The sequence below is a fragment of the Vanessa cardui genome, chromosome 23 (assembly GCF_905220365.1).
Source record: "Vanessa cardui chromosome 23, ilVanCard2.1, whole genome shotgun sequence".
NCBI classification, from domain to species: Eukaryota; Metazoa; Arthropoda; class Insecta; order Lepidoptera; family Nymphalidae; genus Vanessa; species Vanessa cardui.
Genome location: NC_061145.1, coordinates 11,180,380 through 11,192,929, shown reverse-complemented (window position 1 = coordinate 11,192,929; position 12,550 = coordinate 11,180,380). Strand labels below are relative to the sequence as shown.

The 12,550-nt window shown below is 35.1% G+C and overlaps 2 protein-coding genes across 3 annotated transcripts in view; both read left to right on the top strand.

Annotated features, from left to right (window-relative positions):
- LOC124539678 (protein Skeletor, isoforms B/C) overlaps nucleotides 1–10,193 on the top strand; it is an 80,625-nt gene extending 70,432 nt beyond the window's left edge. Inside the window, exons 7-15 of one of the 2 annotated variants that reach the window (XM_047117000.1) lie at nucleotides 815–914; nucleotides 2,216–2,400; nucleotides 4,371–4,565; nucleotides 4,919–5,056; nucleotides 5,913–6,072; nucleotides 8,647–8,840; nucleotides 8,917–9,144; nucleotides 9,689–9,820; nucleotides 9,916–10,193. In XM_047117000.1, the coding sequence (XP_046972956.1) occupies nucleotides 815–914; nucleotides 2,216–2,400; nucleotides 4,371–4,565; nucleotides 4,919–5,056; nucleotides 5,913–6,072; nucleotides 8,647–8,840; nucleotides 8,917–9,144; nucleotides 9,689–9,820; nucleotides 9,916–9,918 (1,335 nt within the window). In that variant the 3' untranslated portion in view covers nucleotides 9,919–10,193. The remainder of the gene's footprint in view (nucleotides 1–814; nucleotides 915–2,215; nucleotides 2,401–4,370; nucleotides 4,566–4,918; nucleotides 5,057–5,912; nucleotides 6,073–8,646; nucleotides 8,841–8,916; nucleotides 9,145–9,688; nucleotides 9,821–9,915) is intronic. The other variant, XM_047116999.1, reaches the window with a different exon arrangement.
- LOC124539677 (MADS-box MEF2 type transcription factor MIG1-like) lies at nucleotides 10,010–12,434 on the top strand. The gene has a single exon (XM_047116998.1). The coding sequence runs from the start codon at nucleotides 10,010–10,012 to the stop codon at nucleotides 12,152–12,154; it is 2,145 nt and encodes a 714-aa protein (XP_046972954.1). The 3' UTR covers nucleotides 12,155–12,434.
- Nucleotides 12,435–12,550: the final 116 nt, after the last annotated feature.

The following is a 12,550-nucleotide window of genomic DNA, read 5'->3' as shown; positions in this document are numbered from 1 at the left end:
GCGCTATTAAATACATCGGTAGAATAATTGTAATAAAAACGTTCCCGATGGATAAAAAGAAAACGAGAAAAATATTGCTTTATTCAGAATTCACTCGGAAATACACATGATTTTATAACAGCCAAAGCGAATCGTTTGTTTAACTTATTTACTGTATATCAAAAATTTCTCATCGATTTATAGATCGGGCCACAAAAAAAGCCAACGAGAGAACCCAGACATCGAATTATAACTTCTGTTGAAGCGAAAACAAAACAAACATCGAGAAAAAATCTTTTAAGTGTAATGTCTGCTTCGCTCCGCGGTCGGAGACGAGTTTGGACAAGAGTTCGAATCGTCTTGAGACTTAAAGTATTATAAAACCCAGTCTTCTCACAAAGTCGTCGCTTTGTTTCGATGCACTTTTGCGACGAGTTGTTTTGAAATGAAACGGGTTATTTTGAAATATGTAAACGTTTTATTTTATTTTATCGATCACAAATAATGACAGGAGGAAAGTTAACGGTGCCTTAATATTCGCACAGCAGTTGATATTCTATGTAACTAATTCTATAAAGACATTTTTTTTATATATTTCAGGCAATAATATTGTAAGAATAAGTTGGAATATAAATTTTAACATCCAATTACCTACCGGGTGGTTTTGTGCGGGCCCAATATAGCCACACTATATGTATATTAAATTTGATGTACTTAATTGAGACAAAATGAGCTGCTCTAACTAAACTAGTCTTAAATTATTGTGATTTATTTACAATAATCAATCAATTGCTGATGTAATTTCGAAGGTTTTATAATAGTTTCTTGATTCCAGTCGAAGTTGAACTGCGAGGTGCTCCACGACGAGCTGGCGTTCGAGGTGCGCTGGGCCATCGCCGGCGACAGCATTGTGCTGCAGCTCGTCGCTAAGCTTGGTGAGTTGCATTATATATAACTGAGAGCATTTTTTACTAGGACACACAAATACAAGATGATGACATTAATATATTGGTATTTATGTTCTGTAAAGCCGTAAAGAGTACACACTAAACATTGGAAACCGTCACCATATTTGGGGAAAGATTCTTAATGATTTTGTGATGAAAGTTTTCATATTTAACATAATAATTTAAAAATCGAAAGGTGCTATGTACAATTGTACATATTTATGAATAATAATATTTTCAAAGTTGTGTAACTTTAAAGTACTACTAAAAGTCATATTTTATGAATGAGGCTATCTCCCAGTTTTGCTTTTTTCTCGATCCAACTTAATCAGACTTGCCGTTGCAACAGTTATGGGAAAAAATTGAAACTATAGCATTATATATGTATAGATATTTATTGTCTTACCTCTTTACGACAGCACACTCACCTTGAAGTTCCAGATGCTTGGACTGAATGTGGCGGTGTTTATTCTTTCAGTGATTATATTTTAGTAGCTTATCTAATAGAATTTTCCTCGTCTGATTTTTGAATTCGCGTTAGTCCTTGGCACAGGAAATATTATATTGGGGCAAATCCAAATGTTATATCATGCGTGGCAACTATCCAGAAATATGGGGGCGAATGACCTACTCAATGTTTTACTACGAATGATATTTGTGAGCCAATTTTTGATATCAGACGGAAACATTACTTAGCTTATGAATAACATTATAACAAACTTTACTTATACTAGAAATATGAAAGTTAAAATTAATGAATATTTTTTACTCGGTTATTTGTCTGCACCTGCGACCCCTTAGATACAAGACAAACCGCGGAGCGAAGCTAGTATAATACTAACGTTGATAGCATTAGTAGTGAGTTACTAATATTAGCACATTGTACAGTTTTAAAATTTCGACAAAGTAATGTGTACGGCGAACGTAATGTTTAACTACTCTGTATAATATCAGGAGCTACAGTGTTTAGTCTTATACTAACTGTTTATGAAAGAAAGAAAGATGAAAGACGAATTATAAAAAAAAAAATGCGTAGTGAGTACGAAAAGAATCGAAATAGTATTTTTTTTAACGCAACACCGTTACAATGCAGCATAAATTGACATATTCTTTAATTGAATGAAAAAAATTAAATAGTGATACTTTTATTATAAGCCGGTTTTTTCGACTAAATTTACACTGAGTAGCATGCAAGAGGTTTTCGTACAAAGTTAATTTAGATTTTGATATATTTTTTTATAATTAATAATATTAAGATATATTTTCTAATAACCTTCGTTGTGTTTCAGAGGATGGTGAATACATGTCGTTCGGAGTGTCCGGCGTCGACGACCACTCGCAGATGGTGGGCGGTGACGTGGCCGTCGCCTGGGTGGACAAAACCACTCTCAAGGGCTTCTCAGAAGATTACTATTTAGATGCAAAGAGTCAATGCGCTGGAGTGCACGGCTCTTGCCCTGATCATAAAATAGCGGTAAATCACTCGATCGTCCTTCGATGTCATTATTATACCAGACAATTAGCTAGGTATCACTCACTCATCACGTATTATCCCCCAAAATAGCAATACTTATTGGTAAAAATTGTTGTGTTCCGGTTTGAGGTGCGAATGAGCCCGTGTAACTACAGACACATAACACATGAAATTTTTATTTTCATGGTCCGCGCATCGAGGATATCTACGTTACAGTGTCCCGGTCGCCAAAAATGTTATTAAAAAATACTATATGCATCTGTCAGATTTTTCTCATTTATATTTAATATTAACCATCAACACCTGCGTCTGTAAGATGAAGTTCTGCCACGTTTATATTAAAGGAAGCAGTAAAGTTAGATGCTACAGCTACAGTCTTAATAGTAGAGGCAGCCTGAGTCCAGTATTGGGCATGTACTGGATGTAAATTTTTATGTTTAATAACAATAAAAGTCAAAAATTCTGCTGAATTAAAAAAAGGCGACTGTTTTCCGAAATTAAATAGTTTATCAAAGGTTCAATTAAACGAAATGAAACTTATCACGAGGTTGTTTCGCCAGGTCTTTTCTTCCGATATATTATAAAATTTTCTGTATGACTCAACCAAAGTATATAATACTGAATAATAAATGAAATTCCCGTTATTATGCTTTATTATGATTACAGGCGATTGTTCTGTATCTGTCGCTTTGTAAAAATGTTTTTATATTGTTAATTGTTTTGTAATTTTCTCTGTAAGCGATGTAAATATACAACCTTCGAGAAAATAAATAGCTCTACCCGTATATCCTACATTTGAACTGGTTACAATATAGACATCGATAGATATTCGTCTTTAGTGGAATTGTGTTGTAAAAAGAAAAATGTTTTTGATTTATACATTTTATAAGACATGTTGAGGAACTTTATATATTCCCAAAAAAATTAAATTAACAACACCATGTACTTATTGATAAAAGTATATTTATTTATTTAATGAAAGTTACATAAAACCATTTTAGTGACGAGGCACGTAATTTTATTACATTATTTACCTCGGGCGGTATGACCTGTAACTACTAGCTACGAGTAATTGTACGTTGACCTCTCGGATGAGGCCATACGTAATCTTATATAATATCATATAATAATCTGATTCGCGAGACCCAGATTGTTATCGGAGGAAGAACGGTTAGCGAAGACCATAAGTATTATGGATCCCAGGCATCGATAATATCAAACTATGTAATAACGTTATATCAGAACACAATCTACTAGAAATAGTTACACTGTTATAGTTCGTATTGCTTGCACCGTGAAGGTGAGTTTCGGTTGCAGGGTTATAGATTTTATGTAGAAAACAATCATTTTATCGTACCCAATATACACATACTCAGTGAACTTCCTGGTTTTGAGAAGCGAGATCTGAAAAGTTAACGTGGATGTTCCGGGGTTAATGTCTGGAAGTCTGAAATATTCAAGTCTAGAAATTGAAGTAATTTGGTCGAACAGGCGTAATACTGCATGCTCAGAAAGCGGGATTCAAATTTTTGGAGCACAATCGCCAAATTGCGTTTTAGCTTGAATTCTTTTCAGTTGGAATTTTTACACATTTTTATAACGCTTGCTAAAAATAATATTTCAATCTGATGCTTATAACCTCTAAATTTAAGAGTAAAGTCAAAGCAACAGTTTTAATAGTCCCACCGGTGGGCTCTTTTCCTTTTTTTGAGTAGAACTTTTGGGGTTTCTTTCATCGAGTTGCACTAAAGTGGTTTATAAATGGATGTGGAAGTTTTTTATCCCAGACATGCAGGTTTCCTCACGAGGTTTCCTTTCAACGTTAAGCTCGAGACTATTGAAAAATAAAACACTAAAAATAATGGTTTGAACCCACCAGCACCGTTTAAGATTTCCTATTTACGACCACTTAAACAATAGTAATCATTTTAATATCTTTACATTATTATTATTAATGTTTTTTCTTTCAGCCTAACACGAATTCAATTCGTGTCCTTAACGCCGCTTTGGTGAATGGCTACTCCATCGTGACGTACCAGCGGCCGCTTAAGGCTTCCGACTTCTTGGACCGGCCTGTGTACACAAATGTCAGTCAGCCAATCATCTGGGCTATCGGACCACTCAATTCCAAGCAGGAGGTGTCCTACCATCACCATTTCACCAAGGTAATACTTACTTTATTGAAGAAGTAATCATTATTCATTTTTAATTCAAGTATTTTTCTTTTGTATGCGTGTAAGATTTATATTTTGAAGAATCACATATTTTTAGTTGCTCAGTACAGTTTTAATAAGAAATTTAAAAAAAATACGTATACGTATGAAGTTTACTTTATCACATAAAAAGATAAAAATTTTCTTTAATGTGAGAACTTTTGTATTTCTTAAGAACTAGGCACTTATTCTTGCATTTTCAGGGATTTGGATCAGCCTTGTAGTTGGCAAAATCCATTTACTTTGTATAAATGTTGTCCAACAATACATATCTTAAAACTGATATTTTATTTCAAAAACGCAAGGGTGACAAGTTCATTGAGTTCGGTCGACCACCGCTGTGGAACTGTCCGATGCCGGAAGGTGAAGAGGAGCACAGAACATCCGAGCCGATCCGCCAAGAAAAACCAACGAGACCCTCAGAGAGCGACGAGGAGGACGTGGTATGTTACTTTCACAATAAAAAAAAAATCTCTCAATAAATGTATGATGAAAAAATTGACATCATTAAACCATTTGACTTTCTAAATGAAAGTCTTGATCAAATATTTATGAATTATCGTTATCAAACATTAGTTTATCTTGATATTTTTCCTCCTATTGATGTTGACTTCAGTGGCGAATAGCTGAATATAATATAGGAGATATCATAATGCTGATCTGTGTGCACAAACGCATTTCATCTTTAACATCAGTGTCATCATCGCAGATTGTCGTATTCGTTCGCCTTATAAGCTAGACACCACTCTGACGAGGTCAAATACAATAATAATTTGAGTATTACCTATTTTGGATCAGCTTGGTCATCTACTGTCCAAAATCGGTGATATGATTGAAAGCGTCTTATCAATTATGATGGGAAATTTAAATTCAAGTGATGTTGATATATTAAAAAAATACATTTTTTTTACATATAAACAGAAATGTTTTAAAGATTTTTTTAAATAATGCCCGGTGTTTAAGTTGAATTGGTTCAAGAGGACAGACCTGAGGGCAAAAGTCACTAAGATGTAGTTGGTGCATAATTGATGTTGTGGTTTTCATTCCCATTCAAGGGTGTAGAAATACGCCCTTTAGAAACCTGCAGGAAATTAAATGAAAGTTACATAAAACTATTACTTTCAAATTTGTTTCAAAACTGAAGCAAAGTGGAGAAAAAGGCACTTCCTTTTAAGAGAAAATAGTAAAAACTTATGAATTAATTCATTTAACAATATAATATTAAGAATATTTGTGTTTTAATTGTATTTGTTGACAAAGTTTCAAGAACATTTAAATGCAACCTTCGATTGGTTTTAGACTGCGGTGATCAAACCCAACCCTGTGCCCACTCCGCGCCCGACGGCCAAGGTAACTCCTTGGGAAATCCCCGGTATACAATGCTATGAACCACCAGACGGCGTGTTCTATGCGCAAATGGGACCCACTGGGGGGAAGCAAGGATATTCCGCTATAACAGGTGAGTTAAGACGTTTTAAATAATATCCATAACCACGGGATTAGCATTAATCAAAAGGACTCAACTGGAGAAGCCAGTAGATTCAGTAGATAGAAGTTTGAAGACAAGCAAAAAATTGGTAATATCTAGATACAAATGAAATACAAGAAATAAAGGCGCTTTATGTGCCTGATTTTATCTGCAGGCATCATTATGGTGATGTCGTAAAGCGTTTGATACGCGCTTTACACTTTTATGGTTCTAACGACACGTCATTTGCCTAAATATCTAATAATAACAATTTTGCTTTGCAAGAATTATACATAACAAAGGTGATACATAACATTTTGGAACTTGTTTTGTTCTTTATAATATATTTTATACTTTATTACACATGCAAATAGAAAAATGCTCGAAGGAACTTATTACATAATATTCAAGGCGAGGTTTTATGGCTTGGCATTTCTTCAAGACAAATTCATCACTATGGTAATATTATTTTCACTAATGGTAGGGTTTTATGCTAGCCAGCTAGGGTGGAAACATGGATACTTTATGGTAATAATTCCAGTTGGAAGACATATTGAGCTGTTATAATTGCTAATTACGATCTCTAGGGACAAATTGGGTATCCTTTTATAATAAGGGATGCTGCATGTTTCTGAACTTATAACTCGAGTAGTTTTGAGTTAATGAACGAGCTGTTGACTAACTTGTTTAAATAACTTGGAATATTTAAAAAAAAGAAATTGCGAATTTTACAATTACGATTATATTGCTTAAGTTCATATAGCTTATCTAATCTATTACGACTTGCGTAGGTACCAGTAGTGCCCCAGTCTGTGAAATGTATTTGATTGTTTTGATAAAAGTATTTGATGGAATATGTCATTGAATTCGTTTTCAATTAATTTTAAGTAAATTATATAAAAAGCTGGGATCAACTTCGGAGGGTGACATTATAAAACATTACTGAAATTGATTAAGCCTTTAAAAGTAATCGGCCTACAAGTGACTTTCCGTTTCTTTTGTTTTTCTGTTACACCTATTGACACCATTCGGCTAAAGTGATTCGATGTTAGGCCTGCCAGTGTCTAATTTAAAATCGATTACCAGCCATTGGTATTTGTTACGCTATTGTGTTACAATAATTAATTAAAAAGGCGCTTGCTTTCGCCGGTCTTGGGTTGCTCGGAGGCCAGAGGTGTTTATTCCCGGCCTCCTCTCTCTTTGAGGAGAAGGTTCGGAACATATTCCAAAACGCTATCCCAATGCGGGTATGTAAAATACACCTGTGTCAGAAATTCTTTGAAATTAGACACATGCAGGTTTCCTCATGACGTTTTCTTTCACCTCCAAGTACGAGATGAAGTATAAACACAAATTAAGCGCATGAATATTCAGTAGTGCTTGAATGGGTTGAACCCGTAATGATCGGTTAAAATGCACCGGTCCTAACCACTGGGCCATCTCGGTTATAAAGAAGCAAGTGCGATTTTGACTTACGACTTTATTTACATATCTTTATAAACTCGACATTAATTAATTTAACTTAGACAGATTATATAGATGAAGATTGATTTAGGATAAATACCTTTATGTACATTCATTTAAAATCAAATACAGTCTGTGATGTAAGTTAGTTAAGCTGAGAATATCCAGAAGTATACTTACAAGCATAGACTATGCCAGCTTACATTCAATACGAAAGTTTTGAAAGTTGCAGAAATGTTTAACGTCCAAACCATTGAAACGTAGTTTATAAATACTTTGCGCATAAGTTGCACGGCGCAAGTTTTGTAATATTGTTCAATTATATACTTTGTAAAGGTACTATTTGATAATAAATTTTACTAATCAGAATTAATGTGTCTTCCACCACAGTAATCCTACAAAAGGGGTTTTAATAAACAATACTATACTTATACCATAGCTATACTGGAATTTAATCGACTTTTTAATCTTGTATTGTTTGTTGAAATAATAAGTAGCCAATGTTATACTAGGTACACAAGTTCTATGCCGAGTGAGGTCTAATTCGTTTGTGTGAGTCTCCCTTGCGGTGCGGCTGAGAAAAACATAAATAGAAAAAACTCTGTCGTGTGGACGGCGTAGGAAAGTGATAAATATATTTACATGACGCCTATTGAAAACAAAGTAATATGGTGTACCTATTTTAATACAGGATCGTATTGGCATGCACCGCACTGATGTTATAAAATTCGATCACATCACATAATGCATCACATCGAGTTTTAGTTTCTTAAACGTTACGGGGTCTAATAAGCCCCGTACCGTTACTGGAATGGAAAAAAATAAAAATAATAATATGCTGAGAACGTGTTAAATCAATATTTCTATTAAAAGTGGGAATGTAAACCACTTATATAAGACATTAATATACTCCTACATTTATTAGCTATTAAGTCTCCAAAGTTGCGCGGGCTAAAGAAATACACTTAGTAAAAAGTGAAACTATAACAATAACCACTTCGATCTATTGATCTCTGGCTCCATAGAAGAATGACAAACCAACATTCACATTTACACTAGACCACTGCTACTGTAATGCAATATGTCGTGTCATCTTCACAGGTCACGTGGGTTGGGGTATTTCTTGGTACATCAACGGGCTCTTGATTCCGGAAATCACGGTGGTCCGTGGCAAGAAGTACACGTTTGTGGTGGAGGGTGGTACCGACCCCGAAGTACCAGCTCGCTACCACCCCTTCTATATAACTAACGATCCCGTCGGTGGATACTATCACAAGACTGACGCCGAGAAAAAGGTAAAAAAAACATAATAAATAATTTAATGTAATTAAATGAATAGTTGATTTAAACAATTACATTTATGATTTACAGGATGTAGAAATATACGCCGGTGTACGCCGTTTGCGTAACGGGGAACTGTTACCAAATGGTGTCGGTCGTCTGTGCAACTGGGCTCCAGATAGTGAAGGACCTGAAGCTGACGAGTACCCCAGTTTCGGAGCATACCAGCGATCTCTGACCCTTGTCTGCGAGGAAGGCAACCCCGGAGTCGTCACGTGGACGCCGGATAAGAATACCCCGGACACCGTCTACTATCAGGTAAAGAGGTTTTCACTAAATGTATTACTTCAAAAAGTTACCTTAACAGAATTCTGGAATTCTTTTCTCTGATATCTTCGTCTTACATTATAATTTCATATCCATTATACTAAGTTCATATTTAATAATTTATACCGTTTTAATTAACAAATCCATATTTTTATTTCTTATAATTTATTTCAAAACCTTATAACAAATTTCACAATATATCAACTCCGACAAACGTAAATTTATAAAATAATATATATATTAAATTTGTTCAATTTATCAACTTATCTCTAGGACCTAACAATTACATTTTAATAAGAGCTCATGATATTGTTTTAATTTATATTTTTAAATCTATTTATATTATGAAGGATTGCATTATGTATTATTGTTGAGTATTGTATCTATAAATGCTTGTTTTGTATATAATCTTTTCTATCTGTTTTCTGTTTCAGCCTTTCAAGTCTTCTATCGCATGAGGTTTCCTTTTGTATCTTATTCTGATAACGGTGTTTAATATATTTGATTCACAAATTTTAATAATTTTTATTTTCAGTGTTTCACTCACCGATATCTCGGTTGGAAAATAAATGTGGTCGATGAGTGCGACGCTACGGAGGCAGAGGAAAGTCGCGTAGTAGAGACTTTAGCCCTCCCCGGTGACCTTTTGGGGGAGGAGTCTATTCAGGTACAGAGCCGAGTGAAACCGGAATCAAAATATTTAGATCAGCGAAAAAAACTAGAAAAAATAATCAATACGAAACAAAATTATAACGATTTCAGTAGCACTAATGGAGTGAGCGGCCTCTCGGGAGAAGTGTACCCAGAACCCAGCAGAGACTACTTGTACCCGAGTGGACACGAGTATGAATTGCCAATGTCACAAGTGCAAATGAAGGAAGTTATTAAAACTGTAGAAAGTTTAGAAGATCAGATGAAAGACGAGCTCAAACGCAACACTACACAACCTCAGAAGTTAATGCAGTACCAAGTTCATGAAGACGTCAAGGAGATGTTTGTACCAGAGCAACCTATAAGGGATGGAGATGAGTACATAGTCGAGACAGCTAAATTACCTGGCAGCTTTCTACTACCGCCAAATCAGAAACCTCAGACTTTACATAATGTACTACGTCCAAACTCCCAGAGTAAGCCAATGGGAAATATGAGGCCACCTTTCCGAAGACCTACACCACCCGAAATAAAGCTGCGTAGGCCTTTTCCTATGTACCCAAAAGGCAATAATGGCTATCCTTTGTCAATGCCCAATCCCCAACATGGTCCACATGGAATATCAAAAAAGCCAAATAAGCATCACAACAATCGACCTCCGTCAAATATGAATAGACCTCAACAGCCTAATATTCCACCAATGAAGGCAATGCCACCAATGCATCCACCAAAATCTAATTTCAATCAAGGTCCCCCAAAACATACACAAAAAATTAATAGCAAACCTGTACAATCAGTAATTATGGGTAAACCAGGACACAATATTGTGGTACCATCTCAGAGCCAAACTTTAAGTTTAGGACACACGGATATAATTGCCAATCAAGTCGTAAAAAGTCAAATAACCTTACCCGGAACCAACGATGCAGTAGCACAGCATAGTGTTCCACAAGTGTTCTTTAATAAACCAGGGCAAATAATCCTCGGTAAGCCTATGGACCATCCACAACCCTTAGACCAACAAATGACACAAAGTAAACAACATTCTACTCATCCAGTAAGAGTATCTTCAACTCCATCGCCTGACGTTTATCGGCATTCTTCTACGACGCGGCCAAGAATTAATGAACATCGTGAACACCATGAACATCGAGAGCATCACGAACACCATCAACAACCACACTCGCAAAGTGAAATGAAATCATCTGATTTTATCGGAGAATCTACAGATTCGTCGACACTCGCACCTGCACAAAATACTGGTTTTAAGCCAGATTCAATCGTTATTGAAAGTGGTTTTAAGCCTATAATTCGTGAACCTTTAATGGCGGGTGAAGATAAAATAGCAGACTACAATGGTGATAATGCAAATAGAAGAGAAGATACTGACGTTGAAGAAGATTATGAAGAATCTCCACAGTACATCAATACAAATCACGCTTATCCGAGTGATAAAATAACCGAGTCATTTGAACCAATGTTCATACCTTCTCCTCCCGATCATTTGCTATCTAATAAAGATATAACTAAAGAAGTTTTTCCGAAAAATCATGCTAAAGAAGATAGGCCACATCCTGTTTATGTTAAAACAGAAAGTGAATTAAATGCTCTGTTTGGAAAGAAAAATATGGATCGAGATGCTCCTTCAGATATGATAATGGAATCAGACAAATTAAGTCCTCAATATTTACCTCCTGCTCCTAAACTACCGAAAGAACACTCTCAAAAATTAACATCCGGGCAAACGTTTACAACGTATGATGGCAAAACAATTTCTGCTGAAACATTAACCAGTGTCCCAGAGGTGAATAAAAGTAGTACTAAGTTATTTTCTTCTAAGCTTCCAGCAAACACAGAGTTACTTCTAAAGACACCACAGTTTGGTCCTTTTAAGGGTGAAATCCCTCCAATTGTTGCTGATCATATAAAAACAGATACTACTGCTAATGTTCCCGCTCCAGTATTTACAAATACAAGATCGACACATTTGAAACTTGTTAACTCCTTGCACAAAATTAATCCGCCAGAAATATTTGACTTAAGAACTGAAGGTAGTGACAATCACGAAGAAAAATTAGAGACCCCTGAACCCTCCAACGAAGAAGAGGAAGAAGAAGAATACGAAGAAGATGTGATAGAAGATGAAGAAAGTAAGCGACGTAAAAGAGATACAAAAGTAACTCAATTCGAAATGGGTAAAATCGAAGAGGGAACTACTGACATAAACACAAAAGAGAATGAATCAATAAATCACGTGGAGTTTGAACTGTTATCTTCAGCTCCAAGATTAAGTTGTACTCAATTTCTCACATATATTGTAGTGGTTACTATTTTGAAAAATATCATGTAGAAATTTGTCAAGCTTGTATTTAAATTAAATTATTTATTGGAATAAATTATTGTGCCTTGCCATTGAATGCATTTGGTTGATAGTAATTATATGTATGTGTACGGGGTTCTCGCTGTGGGTGCTGTCAATGAACACGAGTTAATTGGATCGGCAGTCTCCTTGACAAACTTTATCTCATCTGTTACCACTTTCACGCGCGTTATGCAATTCAATACTCTGTTAGATGTAAGATTTTGTAAATATTTTTACTTAAATAATAAAATTAGAGTTACATTGAAAATATTATTTTATTTGTTTCCCATAATATCATCCACAATATTATAAAAACAATGAATGTCTTTAATGACACAGTTAGACGAATGGATATGTATCCCATCTAATGGGATGTAGTCACCT